Source organism: Lissotriton vulgaris, chromosome 2_1 (assembly GCF_964263255.1).
Source record: "Lissotriton vulgaris chromosome 2_1, aLisVul1.2, whole genome shotgun sequence".
Classification (NCBI taxonomy): domain Eukaryota; kingdom Metazoa; phylum Chordata; class Amphibia; order Caudata; family Salamandridae; genus Lissotriton; species Lissotriton vulgaris.
In genome coordinates, this window is record NC_141687.1 from 127,704,203 (window position 1) to 127,724,206 (window position 20,004).

Here is a 20,004-nt window from a genome sequence, read left to right on the forward strand (position 1 = left end):
ACTGTAATGCATGTCCAAGGTTGTTGGGGGTAAAACAAATCTAAGTGAAAATAAATCAAATGAAAGCAAAGGCTGGAGTCTAAGCACCTCCTTAGCCAGCTGTATCATAGGCTATCACTTGGAGGAGCTACCAGAGGCCAGTGCCAGACTCCAAAAGGTTCAGGCGAATAAGTTGACAACTGATCACCTTGCAATCTCAAAACCTTTCTTGTAGTGCCTTATTCAAGCTTAAGTCTGAATGTTTACGCATTAAAACCTCCTTTGCTGTTTTTCATCAGGGTGCAAGAGACCTTGAAAAACGTTTTGTTTCCTACAGGGAGCTCTGTCTGTTAGTAATGTAACCTGGATGAATTGGTGACGGTGAAAAAGCATCAACACTACTGGTTCAACAAATTTTCCCTGAAGAGGATGTACAACGCGGCCCTCTGGTTAATCTTCCAAATCCTCCTCAACAATGATCTGTCGGATTGAATTTTGATTTTTGCATTCTATTTGCACAGACGGAAACTTCTTACGATTGCTCTTCTCAAACTATTTTGCTTATTATGCACCACCAGGTAACATGCGTTCTGTATTGTTTGAGACTGTCCTTTGGCCTAATTCTCCCTGCCCCTAACTTGGACACTGGCCATGAAACAGTTTTGTTCTATCGGCATTTATCAGTTCCCACTATAAAGGTTTCTGGACACTGATTCCCCTCCTTCCCCTTGTTTTTCCCCCTTAGTGCTGAAATCTCTGCGGTGAGTTAAAAGTTGTTACAGATGCAGGTTGCTCTGCTAAGCTAAGCTATACAGAATCGCATGCTCTGCTAAGCACCCTGCCCCAGCCCTGCAATCTTTTCGGAGACTTTTTACATGAGCACATTAACGTGGTATCGTGCAAACTTTTTTTTTTTCGTTCTTAAGTACGAATCGGCCATCTCTGAAATATAAATAAAGTTTTCAAATAATATAACAAAATAGAAGCCACTACTTAAGAATATGGGTGCACGCAGAGGCGCACATCACAAGACATATATACTTTTTCATTTCTTAGGAAAGATCTGGAGCTTAAATTGTTGACCGTGGAATCAGTAGACCTGGGTTTTAATCCTGAATCTCTCACTAGACTGCGTTCGATAATCTTTATTAATGGGAATCCTATCTGAATACTGTGAAGAAGATACAGAGCAAAATTCGCTCCAGACCCCTGGTTTCCATATGGCATACCTGGGTGTTTAGTGTGACATACAACAACACACAATTCAACACCACCCAACAGAATTACACACCACATAATATCACTCAATGCAACATGATTTTACTCCATATAATTACACCCACTCAATACCACATGATACACCAAACAACCCCCCACCCGCCCCCACATAAAACTGTTCTATTCCACATAGCATCAATACACATAAATACACTCGTAATCCCACATAATTCCAATCCGCATAATTTCACTCAAGGCCACACAGTCCATTGCTACACAATCCAACTGCACATATTTACATTCCACACCACATACGTCGATAACAAACCAATAAATAAAATTGGCCTGTCTCTCAGTCAAAATCTTTACAATTAATCTTTACATTGGACACCAGCTCGCTTTCTATAAACTAAAATGACGAGATAATGATAAATGCTGGAACTGTGACCTAGAGCCGGGCACACACCAACACATGTTGTTTGGATGCAAGCTATTAGACTTCTACTGGACATTGATACAGAAACATTTGTCAGTAATCTTCAACATACCGATAACCCTGTTCTTTTCGATGGTAAGGTTGGGTCCCAGGGCCTCCTCTCCATTGCCCTTAGACACTATTGATATGGCTCTGCTAGATTTACTTGTAACCATTGCAGTTAAAGTCACACTTACAATGTGGAAATCTTTTCAACACCTGTCTTATCACACTTTGTGGGCTTCGGTGTCATACCTCCAAGGTGCTCACACGATACACTCACAAAGGCAATCCTCACCACCAGTATCTAATATGGTCTGGCGATCCTTGGATAGATCCAGGAAATCTCTATGCAGGGCTTCAACAGACCCATCCTACGAAGCGCTAAATCTTTTTTTGCAGGTAGGGTCTCATTTGTTCGGAAGATTATCCTTCAGATGGAAATTCACAATTTGAATACATTTCTTAAGTGCATCCCTCATTTGCTTATTTCTCAGATCCATCACCTTTCAGTTACACAGCTATCTATCTTTCAATTTCATGACTATTGTATATCTTTAATTTTGATCTTTCGTTCTTACCTTTTGCGGCATACACTTCTTTACCTATCACTTGAACATTCTTCTCATTTCAATATAACAGTTCTATGCATATATTTAATTTACAACCTGCTTGACCGCAGATTCACATGTGCATTAATTTCTTTTGCATGCCGCTGGTTGGCGAATATTTCATGTGTATACAACCTAAGTTATGCATATTTTTTCACTTGATTTATTAATTTTTTTACTTGCAAACCATGGACATTGTTAACTTGCACACGATTTCCTTTCATACCTTTCACGATTGCATACAACCTAGACTGCTATCCGTTTTCTTGTACACCTTTCTGTGTGTGTTTACCTAATGCTTCCAGATTACCATGTTATAATGATTAAAAAGTCACAACTTTTGTCACTCCCGGCCCCCAACCCAGGCGCTTGCTATTATACATCAGTAAATCTCCTTTCCTACTCTCCTGCCCCTTGGGCATTAACAGACCTGTTTGGCATATTGTGGCTTCGCAAAGAAGACTCTTCAGTTTTGCAATTTACTTGTTGTGGTCTATGTGACTTGTATTTCCAGTATGAGTGTTGTTATCTTATATAATAAATCATATTGTAGCTGGTGTAGCAGACTGTAAGCCTGTGGAAAGTTTATTTGCCTAATCCTAGACAACTGGTATCATGTACTTACTGCATGCACTAAACACACTTTGTAAGTAGTGTATCGTGAGCTCAGTGCATCCAGACACAGACTGTTAACGCTGTAAAAAACAGTCTCTAAGAGAAGATAACTATATCCTGTTGCTGCACCTTTTCAAAGATTATTTTTTTTAATTTTTTCTCCAAAAAGTGCATGTCCGTGTAGAATCTAAGTGGGGTAATGTCTTTGGTTGTCTCTGCTCATCTCTCCCTCACACTTCCACCAACCGTCACCTTTCCCTCTGACTCCCACTGCCCCTTCTCATCTCTCCCTTGCGTTTCAACCATCCCTGCCATCTCTCTTCACATCCCCACTGCCGCTCATTTCTCCCTCACACTTCCGCCTCTCATCCCTCCCTCACACTCACGGTCTCCTCTCTGTACTTGCTCAGACATGCTGCTTTACTGTACCACCTCACTCTTTACACTCGTCCACCTCTTGCTCCCTCCCCTCCACCTCCTGGGTGCCTCTTCTACGCGTTTCGGTGCAGCCTTCACTTCTACTTGGAAACTGGAAGATGTGCACAGCCATCTCTTACCTCTGCTCACAGGTCTCTCTCGGTCCGGTGTCCCATCCGTGGTGGCATGGTAAGTGGAAACATGATGGACTTGCCCCAATTCACTTGTATGCTCGAAAGTGAGCCAAACAGAACCACCTCCCCTAGGACTGGGGACAGGTTGGTCTCAGGTTCCCTGATGTATAGTCAAGTGTCGTCGGCGTATGTAGACACTATTAACCTGTAATTTGGAAATCTAATGCCCCTGTATCCATGATACTCCCGCAGAGCACATGCCAGGGGTTCCGCCATAAATGCATAAAGTATCGGGAACAAGGGACAGCCCTGCCTACTACCCCTACCGATTGGTATAGGGTCAGTGACTAGCGAACCTATCCGAACTCTGGCCGTGGGCGTGGAGTACAATGTCGCGAGCAACTGTAAAAAGACCTCTCCCACTCCCATTCTGCCTAAGACCAGTCTCATAAAGGGCCACTCAACAGAGTCAAAGGCCTTTTCCATGTCCAGAAAAACTGCAATCGCAGGAATCTCCGGGCGAGTATGTTGCATAGCCGTGAAAACAGTCCGCAAATTATATGTTGTGTTTCCCGTAGGGACGAATCCGGCCTGTTCTGGGCCTACCAATGTGGTCACCAGGGGGTGGAGACGATTGGCTAGTATCTTCGCAAAGATTTTCGTGTCCACGTTCATTAAAGATAGAGGCCTGGAGGAGGCGCAATCGTCCGGGGCTTCCCAGGCTTGAGTATGGTAACCACGATCGCCTCTCGCATAGTTGGGGGCATCGTCCCTGAAGTGCATAAGTCTTCGTACAATGTGAGTAAATGCGGTATTAGTATTTCCTGGAAAGCTTTATAAAATGAAACCGTGAGGCCATCACTGCCTGGGGCGCTCCCTGCTCTCATCTGGGATAAGGCTAAAGTGATCTCTTCACGCTCTATAGGTTGCATCAGGAAATTACGGTGCACATTAGACAGCCAGGGCAGCTCAATATGAGTCAAGTAATCAAGGATACCCTCCTCTGAGCCACTTCCCCGGGAAGAGTACAGCCCTCCATAATAATCCCGGAACTTCTCCGCCACCTGTACTTCCGTGAGTGGTGGCGCTTCTGGGCCCGACGCAATATTCGGGACCACGGTAGTATCCCTGCGTTGTTTGAGGATTTGCGCTAAAACCTTCCCCAGTCGTTCACCCTCGCCATAGGTTCTGGCAGTGGCGTATTTCTCAAGATGTTTAAGTTTCGCATCAGCCTCCTCGTGGAATTCACGTAGAGTCTGAGCCAGCTTCCGGGTTTTTTATCTCAGTCAGAGCCCATGAGCGAGAGCTCTCCAGTTCCTTTAATTTGCGCTCTAGGGTCGCCAGCCTACCACGTATAGATTTGAGGCCTCCTGGGTGCTTAGATATAGTGATTCCCCTAATATATGCCTTAAAAGCCTCCCATAACGTTTGGAAGGAGTCAACCGATCCAACGTTCTTCTCAAAGAATGTCGCAATGGACTCAGCTAGCTCCTCTCTAAAAGCAGCGTCCAGTAGGGAGTAGGGCGGGAAACGCCATAGGAACGGAGGGATTCGTTTCTTAGGCGAGACTAATGTCAATAACAGGGGGGAGTGGTCAGAGTATGTGCGCGGAAGGATCACGCACGCTCGGATCTGCTGGAGAAGCTGTCTGGAGGCAAACCAATAATCAGTCCTAGTGTGAATATTGTATTGTGGAGAATAGTGCTTGTAGCCGCCCTGGAGAGGGGACCTGTGCCGCCATACATCCGTCATGTCAAAGCGCAATAACTCTGTCTCCACCACCCTAGCCGTGGACGAAGGGCGTCTGTCCAGGCTGTCCGATCTGTCCATGGCTAGCTGTCTGGTGAAGTTGAAATCCCCCTCCCCGCCCACAAAGTCTGGGCCTGGGCATATGACTGGATTCTAGGGATAACCCCGACTTTTTTTTGCAAAGTTATCATAGTTGGGACCATAAACATTGAGAAGGAGGAGTTCCAACCCCTTACCACTACATCTGGACAGTACGAACCTGCCCTCCCTGTCAGTCACAAGAGGCTCCAACGCCAGCGCAGACATTGGGTTAAACCATGTCGGGACCCCTCTAGCATGCGACGTGAACCCTGCAGAGTGGATATTGCCCAGAAGTCCTTTGGAGCGTAAGATGGGGCTGTCTGGGCGCAGGTGGGTCTCCTGTAGGAGAGCCACATCTACATTGTGCTTGTTAAAATAATTGAAGATTTTTCGAACCTTGCGGTGGTCATTAAGACCACGTACATTCCACGAGAGTAGGACCATAGAATCTAAAGCACCCTCCTGTGCTGTCACTGGTGTGTCAGAAGCAATAGTGATCGTAAATGAAGTGAAACTTGTGCTTGCGTATCTGGGTTGCGCCTCCTCATAGCTGTAAACCTTAAGATTAAGAACTCTAAAGCAACGTCGTAGAACATTCCCCCAACCTGACTTCCTCCCACCCAACCGCGGCCCAGTACCTGTTGCAGGAATCTATGGATGCATTTTCCTACAATGCTACATCAAGTGAACATATCCAATATCCGCAAACTCAACAGGCCCACATCTATCCCATACCTATGGAACACGAGGCACAGGGCATACTCTGCCATCGATCCAAACACATCTTTGTGCCCCCCCTGCGCAATCCACCCCCCCCCCCCCCCCCCCCCCACCAGCAATGCAAAAGAATACTCATCAGTGATATATCGCGCTCCCTACTCAGTCCTGCTCCTCCAAGGATCCACCGCCTCCTCGTCCAGTAAGAGTTTGTCTGGAGACTTTTTCGCCGTTCCTTCGACCAGTCTTTTAGGGCTTTCTGCTGAGCTTTAGGGTCAGTGAAGAGGAACGAGCGGCCCTGCCGGTTAACTCTTAGCTTTGCAGGATAAAGCATCACATAATCTGCACCCATGTCTCTGAGCTGTCTCTTCATCGGGGCAAACTAACGCCTCGCCTCCTAGCAGTAAAATCAGGAAATAGGGAGATAGTGGACCCCTCAAAGTTCAGCGGCTGTTTTTCACGCGCCAGTTTAAGGGCCACGTCTGTCTGTGTAGTTCTATAACTTCGCTATAATTGGTCGAGGGGGGGGGGCACATGGCTTATGGTGAGGTGCGAGAGAGCTGTGCACCCTCTCCACCACAAACATCTCTGAGAAGGAGGTATCGCCCAGGAGCATCTTGAGAAGTTTCTCGATAAAGAGTTCCATGTTTCCTGTTGAGGTGGACTCCGGCAGTCCCGTGATGTGCAGTGCCTAGAGCGTGCTTCCAAGTCCTCCGTTTAGTCCTGTAGTAGCTGTATCACCCTGCCCAACTGTTTGTGCTCCGTATCCAGGCCAGTTTGTGCCTCCTCCACCTAAGTTATCCTGCGTTCTGACATATCAAGCCTCTCTGCATGCTTATCTAATCTTTCAGCCATGCGGTCCATCCGATCCGTGAGCGCATCCATGTTGGTGCCCAAGGAGGGGATCCCACACTGTAGGTTCTTCTCCATTGTAACCAACAAGCTGCGGATGTCCTGTTGTTGGTCGCCCGCTGTCTGCTCCTGCTCCCCAAGACCGTCCTCCGTGGAAGTCTCCCCGGGCTTGGAGCTCTCAGGGTCAAACAACAGTTTGGTTTGTGTCCTGTCTATGCGCCCCATTCCAGCCAAGCTAGTAGACCCTCTCGCCGCAATGTGTCGCTTCCTGGGGCTAGGCTACTGTAATGCGGACCGGCCAGTGTAGGAGGGGAGCCAGGCAATCACTTCTCCCCGGGTCCAGTCCGGAGCAGACAAGCAACAGGCCGCACGGGACCACGTGCTTCGGGGCCACAGGGCCACACAGCGATCCCTGCTGAGAAAATCACAGCTTGGCATCAACCTAGCACAAAGGGAATCGCAGTCCCAGCCCGGGTCAGCCAGCGATCTCGCAGCCGGGCCCCACAGTTAGACCTCGAGCTACCCAGGTCCCGCCAGACAGCACGCACACTTCACCAGCTATTTCTCCAGCATATAGCGCACTCCGTGGCAGGCCATACCACCGCCCAGATTAGCGTTGACAAACTGTGGAGACCGTATTTCAGGCAAAAAAGAAATGTCTCACCACACTGCTTATGTGCTGTCCGGCACCTGGTGATCTTGGGGGGAGGGGGGGGGGGTGGTGGTGGGGGGTGGGGGGGGGGATGGAGGGGGGGGGGAGAGGGCCACTCTGGGAGGGGATGAGGCGGCCTCTCACCTCCGCGGCTGTAATCCTCACCCCAGCGGCAGCCAAGCCGCACAACTGGCAGCGATTGGGGGGGGGGGGGGGGGAAGAAGCCTTCACACGGAGCACAGGTTCCCTAACGCAGCGCCTCATAGGCCGCAGCGAATCCCGCGCTGACTGTAGGTCGTCGCGCCGACCAGGGGGGAATCAAGCAGGCCTCTCCGTTCGATCGCCGATCTCACGGGGTCACAGAAGACTGCATGCAAGCCTCCGCAGGGCTTACGAAACGATGCAGCTGTAGGATAATTTACTAATTATCTGGCGGGCTAGCGGAGCTCGCGGCTCAAGCAGCCATCTTGGCTGCGAGCTAGCTCCGCCCCCATTTTGTGAACATTTAGTGGTCTAGCTGTGCATTCATTGTTGCAGTTAACATCTACAGGTTTTCTGTATTACATTAATTTAAATGTACTTTTTTTCCAAGAAAATAATCACTTGTTTTTCTAAATGTAAGTGAAACCAACTGTACTTCCGATGAGGGTAGGCACCAAGTGTGTTATGCAGTTAGTAAAGTGAAAATTGCATAGTTGCCAAGGTTTCAGATTGCCATGTGTGACTTTTTCATAAGTTCAGTGTAATTATGGGATTACATTCAACAACTATGATCAAAATGAAGCAATAAAGATGAAGGCAACCTAATAAATTTTAGCAACCAGAAAATGTGAAAACTGCTGCAAAGCACCAGAATTGCAACGCAGAGTAGTCTCAGGCATAGTTGGCAGCAAGGGTGCTGTAGGGTTTATACTTTCATAAACTAGTCTCTCCCAACCCTTACACAGTTGGTTCAAGCTGGTAATTCTTTAGGTAGCGTTTATAAGCACCCTCTCTAGTACTGTTTCACTAAAAGTGTCAACATTGATGCTTTTTGAGACCTAAAGGAAAATATTGCCTAAATGGCCAGCGTAAATTTAGGAGTGTCCGATTCAGGCCACGTTTTCAGGATAACCACTGGTATGTAAATGATAAGAGGTTTCTATGAATTGGATTTAAATGAAATGTTATTTTGATATCCTCACTATCTGCCCCCTCCCTTCCCACCCCCCCCACCACCACCCCCGCCCTCCCGCATATCCCTCTACCGCATATCCCCTATCCCTGCCATGTCATGCGAAGCTCTTCATTTTAATATAAAATTCACACCACCTTTTAGCTTCAAGGGAGTGCTCCTCTATCGTCCTCCTGGGGCTAGAGCAGCGTTCCTAACGAACCTAAGCACCTTAATAGAATCAATAGCCACAGATGAGTCCATTACTGTAATGGGCGATTTTAACTTTTATCTTGAACAAAATAATGATAAAGATACTATCACCCTTACATCAGACTTAGAAACCATAGGTCTTAAGCAATTGGTCACGGCCGCAACCCATCAGGCAGGACATGCGCTAGATGGCATGTTTACTAACGTAGAAGACCTACAGGTGACAGAAATCCTTCCCATGACGTGGACCGACCACTCGGCCATTTTCAGTAGGCTGACTATTAAAGATCCGTTCAGGAAGAAGACTTCCCACCCCAAGCCAGGCACTTTTAAGGCGTGGAAGGATATAAATTGCAACAACCTAAATATACTTTTAAATAACACTAAACCTGAACTATCTAACGATCCTTGTATTTCTACTTCCCAATTTCATGATTGGCTGAGTGACGCCACAGCACAACTGGTACCCACTAAGTCTCACTCTAGAAACAGAAGTACGCCTACTGCTCAGTGGTACACAGAAGAGCTAAAAATACAGAAACAATTAACAAGAAACAGGGAAAGGTACTGGCGACGAACTTATGACAGTGAAAGTAAGAATAAATATAAGGAAGCTCTAGCCACCTACAAAACTATGATCACGGCAGCAAAGAAGCATTTCTTCTCTCTGCACATAGAACAAGCTAAAAATTCCAGCAAACAGCTGTATAACATAGCTAAAACCCTATCGGGTAACACACCAGATCTAAATCCCGCCCCATCACAATCACTATGTGATGCCCTGTCTGAGTTTTTCTTCACGAAGGTGAATAACATATACCAAGCTTTCTCCTTGGAACCTAATACTAATGCTGCCCCCCCCTCGCAGACAGTCCTGAGTAATACCATGATGAGTTTTAAACCTTTAACGACCGATCAAACAAAAACCATACTGAGTGCCAATAAATCAGGCTCCGCCTTGGACCCCTGCCCCACATCGGTGTTAGCCATGGTTTCAGACACAATTATTCCCATTATCACTCACGTCTGCAATACAATATTGAGCTCGGGGACTTATCCAGACTCCTTAAAAAACACGTTGATTAAGCCTTTGCTTAAAAAACCTAATCTTGACAGGAAAGATCTGAAAAATTACCGGCCTATAGCAAGTCTCCCTTTTTTAGCCAAAGTGATAGAGAAAACCATGAACCAGCAGCTGTCGGAACATATAGAGAGAAACAATTTGCTTGATGATACTCAGTTTGGGTTCCGTAAATACCATGGAACCGAAACTGCTCTCATCAAAGCAGCGGATGATATTAGACTCATCCGGGACCAAGGAGGGGACCGCCTTGCTGGTACTCTTAGACCTCTCGGTAGCATTCAACACGGTTGACCATAAGACCTTGGTCGACCGTGTCGAAAAAATGGGTATCCAGTCAACTGCGAGAAACCTGCTTGCCTCCTTCCTGGCTAATAGAACGCAGGCGGTCACTCTTGGACCATTCCAATCTGCCAAATTGTCGTTGCCGTGTGGGGTTCCTCAAGGCTCATCCCTTAGTCCGACACTATTTAACATCTATGTGTCGGACCTTGCTAGTGTCATCAAAGCACATGGGATGAGCCTAACCTCTTACGCAGATGACACACAGTTGGTGTTAGCCATTAAGGGTGACGGACAGGAGGTGGCAGAACGGTTCCAAGGAGGCATGACAGCTATCGGTGAGTGGATGGCAGGAAACTGCCTGAAGCTCAATTCCGAGAAAACGGAGGTTGTCATTTTTGGCAATCTTTTGCCATCCTGGCCGACTACTTGGTGGCCATCAGCATTTGGCATTCCACCTTGTCCTACCCCCAAGGTGAGAAATCTAGGAGTTACCTTTGACAACCAGCTTAACTTTATGGCTCATGCCAATAAGGTAGCGTCCACGGCCCATTTTAAACTAAAAATGATAAGGAAAATTTTGCCTTTTCTGCCTGACACGGCCGCTAAGACCCTGGTCACGTCATTGGTTTTAAGTTCACTAGACTACTGCAACGGACTCTTCCTGAATGCACAGTCCAGAGTCATAAAAAAGTTTCAGACAGTACAGAATGCGGCCGCACGCCTGCTGTCCAAAAAACCAAAATTCGCGCCCATCTCAGATACTCTGAGGACCTATCACTGGCTGTCTATCCAGAACAGGATAAAGTTTAAAGCTATTTGTACAGTCTATAAGGCAATGCAGGATCAGGGGCCTCGTTTCCTTAAAGATCATCTAATACCATACTGTCCAGCCAGAAAGCTACGATCTGCATCACTTAATCAATTAGTGGTCCCACGCAGCAGAACAGTCACATGGGGCGACCGCCGCTTCCTAGTTGCGGCCCCCAAAATTTGGAATACCCTACCATACCACGTCAAAGCCAGTCCATCACTCTTACAGTTTAGAAAAAATTTAAAGACATGGTTATTCAACCAATAACACAGTACACCCACTGTATACCTCACCTCTTGGAATGACATCACTGCAGTCTAGCGCCGAGACACCCAAGGGTAATTGTTCGCGCTTTATAAGTGTCACAAAATAAATAAATAAATAAATAGCTCTTCTGGACCTGCATTAAAAACACCAGGATTAAACCATGGTCAGCGACGTGGCTTGTTACTCTGAGTAATGAATTGTTACATTCTTATTATGAAAGGGTCGGTGGATATATTTTCCAGTAATCATTCGATCTTTGTGTGCAGGTTCGACCATGGATCCCTGGCATTACGTCTATAGCCCCTGCATGTCACTCTGGCTGAACAGGTTTTACATCTACTCATGCGCTGCTTTCGCTGTTACTGTTTGGTTCTGCATCCGGTTCATCAATTCCAAGAAGACAACACAGGTATGTTTGAGAGTGCATTGATCACCTGACTAGATGAGCTATGCAGCTTAACTGGATTGTCCATGCTTTTGAGCTGTTACTCTTTGCTTTTGCTGTTTTTGACCTTTTTGATATTGTATTTGAGTTTTTGTTTTTGTCTTGTAGTTGAACACTAGAGGAGGAGAACAATTATGGTGGTTGTAGTGTTTGACTTAACTCTGTACTTGCATTATCTGGCAGCGTTAGAGCATATGCACAAGTGTAAGTCAAGAAAGAAGGTAATTACTGTAGCCAGGACTGCTGAATATCAGTGGCCGCGATCAGCATAGACTTGTCCCAACCGGTCCCAACCTCCTGATTGACCTACTTGAGCTTTGCCGAGACGTGTGTCAGAGACCAGGCATTTTCCACCCTCTTCGACCTCCACTCCAAGAGCAAACAAGCATTGGCAAAGCCAATTGATCTATCTTTTGGCTTTGTCAGTGCGTGTTTTATTTTTTCAGGGTGTTTGCAAAACTTTAAAAGAGCAGCAGATCCCTTGTCAGTCTATACACATTTACTAAAAGCAAAACTATTTATGGTCTCCAAAAACATTAATTGCCATCGTAATACTTAGCACTGAAAGAAACTACTTTGTGTATGAATTTGGTCTTTGTGAAAGGGAAAAATGCTATCCCTCACAGTGAAGGTAGTCTGTGCCTGAAGTGGGCTGACCTTTGTCCTATGCTGTATTAGGCTGTAAAAATGTCACTGGCACCATATCGGACAAATAGGTGAAGAGGGCTGGCTGATAGCGCTGATAAGTATATTGTACATATAATTTAGTAAATACAAAAAGTCCTGGGAAAATTTAGTAAATACAAAATGTCCTGGGAAAAGCCAGACCTACAAAGAATCCTGACAAAAAGTGGGCAAAGGTGAGCTATAGTTAGTATTGCTATGATTACTTTAGGTAATCCCCATTACTCTTAGTCCTACTCGTCCTCGACCCAGTCATCACTCATGAGGTATTCCACCAGACAGGAAACAAAACTAGAAACACTTTTTAGACTCCACCCACCCTCCTGCCAGGTGCTATAATATACCACATCACTAGAAGCACAACCTGACATACCAAGCAACAAATGCCTGGAAAAGGGAGGGTGGGCGGGAAGCATGACTGGGTCGTGGACGAGTGAAATGCCACCTTGAAAGACAGGAACTTGAGGTCCATGGACTCCAAATGCTCAAAAGGAGGGGACTGCAAAGCACCCAAAACCAAAGAAAGATCCTAAGGAGGAACTGGAGAGCGGACAGAAGGAGCAGAGAGAGAGAAACTCCGAAATTGACGGGAAACCAACAACCCATCCGAAGGTAGAAGAGAAGCCAGATCCTGAAAAGCCCGAACAGCAGCCCACTGACCCTTCAAAGTGGACAGAGAATAGTGTTTCTGAAAGCCATCCAAAAAAAATTGCAGAACAGAAGAAATAGCACAAGAGGCAGGAGACAGGCCCAGGGCAGCACACCAAGAAGAAAAAGAAGCCCAGTGCTTGGAATAAGAGGCCAAAGTGGGCTGCCGACGAGATGCCTGCATCACAGTGATGAGGTGGTCGGGAAAACCCCGGACCCCAAGAGACAGCCGTTCAACCTCCAGACCCCCAACCTCCAGACCCCCAAGGTGAGAGGAACCAGCAGGGAGGGAGACGGGGACCCCAGGGGAGATGGGCAGCGGGACAGAATCCACGGAGGACCCACCGCCAGACACAGCAGCAGAGGAAACCAGGACTGCATCTGCCAATAAGGGAGAACAGCCACCACCTGAGCCCCCACCCGCTGAACCTTCAGCAAGAAAGCAGGAATCGGAGGAAAAGGAGGGAAGGCATAAAGAAACCAAGGGGACCATAGGACTGACCAGGCATCCACCCCCCAATCCTCCTCTCCGGAGACCGGGAGCAGAATGGAGGAAGCAGGGCATTGGACTGGGAGGCAAACGGGTCCAGCACTGGAGTACCGAACATCCGGCAGAGCAACCGGAAAATCCGAGGGGCGAGACAGAGAGAGAGAGGACGGGAACCTCGGACTTGAGGAATCTGCCACCACGTTGTCCACACCCCGAATGTGCAGAGCAGAGAGGGCCAGAAGATTAAGTTCCGCCCAACACTCAATAGCACAGGCCACGAGGTTCAGGGATGGACAGCGGGTACTGCCCTGGTGGTTGATATAGGCCACTGTCACAGTGTTGTCCGATCTCACCAAGACGTTGCACCCCTGAAGATGATCCAGGAAGAAGCGAAGAGCCCCCTCCACTGCGTACAGTTCCTTCCAATTGGACGGCCGGTGGGACTCCGACAGAAGCCAACGAGCCTGCACAGCCCAAGGACCCAAAGTCTCACCCCAGCCCGACGCGCTGGCATCCGTGGTCAACACGTAAGGGGGCGGGGTACGGATCCACATTCCCTTTGACAGATTCGAAGAATCCAGCCACCACTGTAGAGCAGCCACCAACTCCAGAGACACAGGAACCGTGAAGTCCCGGACAGGAAAGCGGACCCAACGTTGAACATGCCACAACAGTGGCCGCAGATGAACCCTGGCCCAGGGCACCGTGAAGACAGTGGCAGCCATGTGACCCTGAACCACCAGCCACTGCAGGAGAGGAGCCGTATCTTGGGAAAACAACCTCCTCAGCAACGACTGAAGACACAAAATCCTGGACTCCGGGAGAAACCCATTGCCCAGAACAGAGTCGAAAATGGCCCCGATGAAGGCCCTCCGAGTGGCAGGCACCGGCGACACTTCGGCAAATTGATGAGAAATCCATGATCCTCAAGCGTACGCATGGTCAAGGAAAGATGGCGAGACATGACCTCCGGAAACAGAGCCTGGTGCAGCCAGTCGTCCAGATATGGAAACACAGACCGGAGATGGAGGTGAGCCACCAAGGGAGCCGCCACCTTGGTGAACACCCTGGGGGCGGACTGGAGACCAAAGGGAAAGACGCAGAACTGCCAGTGACGACCCTCCAGGCAGAAGCGCAGGAACTGCTGATCTCCCAACGCCAGTGGAACATGGAGGAAAGCATCTTGGAGATCGATAGAGGTAAACACCCAGCCCTCCTGGATCAAGGGAATCACCATCTGCAAAATCTCCATTTTGAATGGGATCGTCCGCACAAATAAGTTCAGGGCCTGAAAATTGATAACCACCCGGTAACCCCCTGTGACCTTCGGGACTACAAAGACTGTGGAATAGGTCCAATCGCCTGCTTGTCGGACAGAACCCGCATCCAGCGGGGGCTTCTTCTGGAACCTCCTCCGAAATGTCCTACCTGCACCCCGCTGGCGCTTAAACAAGGACTGCTGAAACCTGGAAGGCTGCCGAAAGGACCGGGCATTCGAGAAGGAGGCACCTTTATGAGAAGGACGATGACTGAATGACAAAGAATGCTTCCACCCCTTAAGAGCTTATGCAGCCTATCCTCCAAAGCATCCCCAAAAAGACAAGTACCAGAAAATGACAACCTCAAAGCCATGGAACGTTGAGCCACATCCGTCTTCCAACCCCGCAGCAGCAAGTTCCGACGGGCAGCAATAGAGGAACCACAAGACTGAGCAGAAGCCCGGACAAAGGCGATGTCCGAAAGGAAGTACGTCTGACGTTCCATAGACTCCAGCAAATCCGGACAACTGTCTCCCTCCTGCATCGTGGAAAACCAAGTCTTAAAGTCAGCCAGCAAAGACTGAGCGACTTAGGCACCATACAACCCTGAACGAATGGCCAGTTGAGAGCCAGCATAGGATTTCTTCAGCGCAGAGTCGATCTTTTTATTCACGCCATCCTTCAGGATATTATCATCCGCCATAGAAGGCTGACCCACCAGACTAGCAACAATCGAATCCACCTGCACAGAAACGGGCAAGCCATCCACCATATCCTGCAAAGGATAGAGCTTCGACATAAACCTGGGCATTGTAATATGTTCTGGGTCCTTCCATTCCTTTAGGAGAACATCCATCACAAAGGGGTGGATAGGCAAAGAAGAAGCAACAGTATCCACCGACAGGAAACAAAATAGGTTGTGCTTCTAGTGTGGAATACCTCATGATTGATGACTGGGTCGAGGACGAGGGACGTAGAGGTAATCTAGCCTGATCTGTAATTCTAGACATCATATTTCCAACTTCTGAGTGCACAGAGGTCTGGAATATGCTCAGTCCCAACAACGCCTTCATAACTGCACTGGTGTCAACCTAAGAATACAACGCTGCATTATTCGACTAGCTCCACAAACACCGTGTCCAACTGCAGGCTAAAGCCAATAAAACCATGATTATGGGATACCGTAACTTGTGGGCGGCACCCGGAAGCAAAATATACCACTGAATGTATTAACAATATGGAGTCCCACACATTCACAGAAACAGCACAGCAGAGCACCTGTGAGGCCACAGCCCCTAGTTTGACTACTCCTTGATCTCCATTGCGCTCTCACCTACTTTAAAAATAATTCCTCTATTACCTACCAGAAGTTTCAGAAACAAAATCACTAAGACATTTAAGAATTACATCTTACTTTTAATATCAGTCAACCCTTAACTACTGATCCCACCATTTTTGTCGACGGCATCTACCTCACTTTGTAGCTATGCTAGATGCTGTAGTTCCTTCTAAATCCCAAAACATCTAAGTTTAGCCCCTACACCTACTGAGCTACAGCATTTCAATTAAAATCTGGAATAGCCATGGTGAGAATTTCAGAGCTAAGCAGGCAAATAAACAAACGCTGCAAGAGAGGCTATAACAATATCGAGAGAGCCAACAAGCTCCCTTTAGCAATTGCATCTACCCAGCTCTACTGTACCCAGCCCTCAAACCAAAGACTTCCTTTGTGTCTTTACTACCTTGTTCAGTCGTCTGCCTCCAACAACTCAACCTTCCAGTTGTGAGTGATGTAACCGACTTGATCGATGTCTCCACCTGTTAGTTACATCCTATGGAACTCTATTATCACACCACACCCCCTTGCAGAATAAAGACATCAGCTGAGCCAAAAACACTGGCCAGCTACTTATCCACCCTCGACCTTTCATTTTTAGCAAAATTATGGGAAGGGAAATGACAACGTAACTTGAGGAGGACTAGTGCTGCCTCCTTGACCACCAATCTGGATTCAGACCTGCGCACAACATTAAAACTAGTGCAATCTACGAGATAAGAATTGCTCTTCCTAGATGGGGACAAGTAAACTACTTTTATTCTCCTCCAATTGCCTGTGGCCTCGGACATCGACTGCACAGTCCTGAATACTGGGCTGACATCTGCGGATCCTCGCTGCCTTGGGTCAACTCGTTCCTCACCGATTGCAGCAACAAAATCCGGATCAGATTAATCCGTTTGTCCCTAAATCTATTTACATGTCCCTCAGTAACATTTTTTCTTGTGTTTTCCTTTCAATGTCTTTATGTATGTCTTTGTACACCCCGTGCACATTTCCTCTGGCAGTGCCATGTAAAGTCCAGCTATACGTTGACAACACAAATCCACTTCTGGCTGCTTGAACATTGTATTTCACTGGGAAAAAGAGACCGAGCTCCCTGTAATCTTGGACTCCAAGCCTGATTCATTTATGTGTTTGACTGTCTTGCAAATCTTGCAGTTTAAGAAATCTGACTCAAATTTCACCTTTTCTCCCCAAGTTAATTGTGGTAAAGAGCATGAATATGCAACGCTCGTTCTTCTGGAAAATGCTTCACGTTTCCCACAAGATTGAGGTAGCAATAGCCCTCTTCCTGGCGAGTCTACACACCTTGCAATATCCTCTACTGTGACCTCAAAAAGCTCATTCTACGCCCCAAAGTCATTAGAATCAGGCAGCTAGAATGTGCCTTAACCTCAAGTCTCACCACATCACACCCTTCCTTTAAGGTATCCACCGACTCCCAGTTAATGCCAGGATAAAATTCAGAGTTCAGTGCACCATTCACAGAGTGGTGGATAGAGCTTGCATGTGAGAATTAACCTGACATTGTATCTGAACCAGAGATTTGCGTTCATGGTCCATCCATTGGATCAACCAACATTCTTCAAGAGGTTGAAATATGGCTGCAGATGCTTAGGAAAGCTTTCTGCTCCAACCTAGGAGTGTTATTCAACCACTTGCAGTTCAGGAAACGAGTGAAAGCAGAACTTTTCAGACTACCTTTTAACTGATCTCAACGTGGAATGGGAAATGGTGAAGAAAATCTGAACGGTGTTTCATCCTGTCCCACTGGATTGTTCGGTCCCCCTCCATCTTTCAAACTGGACCACCACCTATCAGTCCTCAATGTATGAAAGGGAAATATCCTAAACCCCTTAATAAATGACTGTGTAAATATTACACACCGTTTCACAAAAAAACATGCTACCAAGGCTGAGCAAAGGATTCCTTACAGACTTCAGGATCACTGTGGCTGATTTTTTTTTTTGTTTCTTGTGGATGCTCCTTTACAACTTAGATGATGATTGGGACATCTTTCCTCTCATGTCCATACATTTAGATGACTTATCAATGCATTGATTTTGGCTAGTGACCGCGGTTAAAATGAAGCTTCGGAAGGCTTACAGATTTTCTTAGTCTTATCGAATTGTATAAGAGCATTCTTTTAAATCTTCTCCAGCCAGGCCGTGGCCTATGTTCTACTTTGCTATTATCAGAATCTCTTTAAGGAACGCAGATAGGCCTTTCTATTCCTCCCAGATTCAAAAGAGTCCTTTAGGGTAAGAAGACTGAAGGAAATATCTTGTTGGCACCTGGATCATAGCTGTGAGAAGTTCCTTGGTAGTGCTAAAGGGTAATGGGTATGGTATCCAAGAAATGTATTCCTTCGGAAGAAAGATCTTTGCTATCCAGATGTACATGTGAGGCTTCACTTTCAATAAGACACAATCAGAGATAGACTACTGCCTAGATCTGGTAAATATATGGGCTCATATAGAGTCCCAAATTTATGAAGTTAGTCCGAATCTCACGGAGACAAAATTATTTTAACATCAAAAGGCCACAGCGATATTAGAAAAAAGATTCAATTTTTATTTTATTTTTCAACTTTTCAGTTCAAACATCAGATTGAAAAAATCTTTATATATCCATAATAAATAATCGCAACATTCAAACAACGTCCCACACATCCTTTCCAACAATCATGCTAAAACACACATACATCAACAAGATTCATTCATCCTTCTCACAACACAATCAATTTGCCAACTGATGTAGATGACTCTGGTCCCATTTTTTTTTTTTTTTGAAATAATTTTTATTGTAGTCATGCCTGTACAGGTCATTACACATAGAAGCAGCGTCATAAAATTGAGCAGATACACAGTATGCTTCGTTGATCAGTACACAGCCGTCAAGCCCACAACCCGGGGGTTGGGCGGCGATGATATCTCTGCTCTTCCATGCCTGACGTTCAATATAGAGGAGTGGTTGGTGTCCGGATTATGTGCATGACTACTTTTACATCCCTACTGAACTACGCGCTGAACCCCAACTCCCACTCCCTGCGCTAAACCTAGAACTCCTCCCCCCCCCCCCCCCGAACCCGACCCACTCACCACCACCTGTCTAAGGCTATGTTGTGATCTTTCCTGGAGTACTGTCGTTAGCCCCCCTGCATATCCGCAGCTCCTAGGGCCTCAGCCTGCCTCATCCGCCCTATCCGCCTCGGGGACCTCCTCTTCTTCATCGGCCTCGCTATCCCTGAGTGCCTGCACCATTACTTCCCATGAGGTCGCAGTGTCAGCTGCTGTCTGGCTAGGGTTCCTGCGCGCAAGCTGGTATCTGTGTGTGCTGTCAGCCGTAGCCCATTTTAGAAATTCCTGCCGCCACCTCCGTGGAGTTGGCCCCACTTTCGCCTTCCAGTTCCTAGTGATCTCCCTCTTAGCCACCATCAGTCCCATGTCGATAAACTTACTCGTGAGTTTGTTTTTGGGGGTATGGGGAAACCAGTGCAACAGACATTCCGCTGGGCCGTATTCTATGGATCTTTCCGTCACCTCATTCAACATCTCCCCAATGTCCTGCCAGTAACCCCGTAGGGCCGGGCACGCCCAAAGCATGTGCACTAACTCGGCCCCCTCTTCTGGGCATCGGGGACAGGCCGCTGTCTCATCGCCAAAATACCGCCTGATTCTTCCCGGGGTCATGTACGCCCTATGCAATACATAGTAGTGGATTAGTTGGAACCTAGCGTTTCTCGTGCTGTTGCGAGCCCTACGGACAAGCTGTGCCCACGTTGTGTCAGGTATGTCCTTACCCAGGTCCGCCTCCCACTTGGTTTTTA

General features: G+C 47.1%; 1 protein-coding gene across 3 annotated transcripts in view; it reads left to right on the forward strand.

The window, feature by feature from the left end:
• The window catches only part of LOC147729693 (S-adenosyl-L-methionine-dependent tRNA 4-demethylwyosine synthase TYW1-like), a 683,091-nt gene that overhangs the window by 75,962 nt on the left and 587,125 nt on the right, over positions 1–20,004 (forward strand). For all 3 annotated transcript variants that reach the window (XR_015308342.1, XM_086954579.1, XM_086954580.1), the window contains exon 2: positions 11,577–11,719. Coding sequence is in view for 2 of the 3 variants with exons in the window: in XM_086954579.1 (XP_086810705.1) it covers positions 11,577–11,719 (143 nt within the window). In the remaining variant the exon portion in view is untranslated. The remainder of the gene's footprint in view (positions 1–11,576; positions 11,720–20,004) is intronic.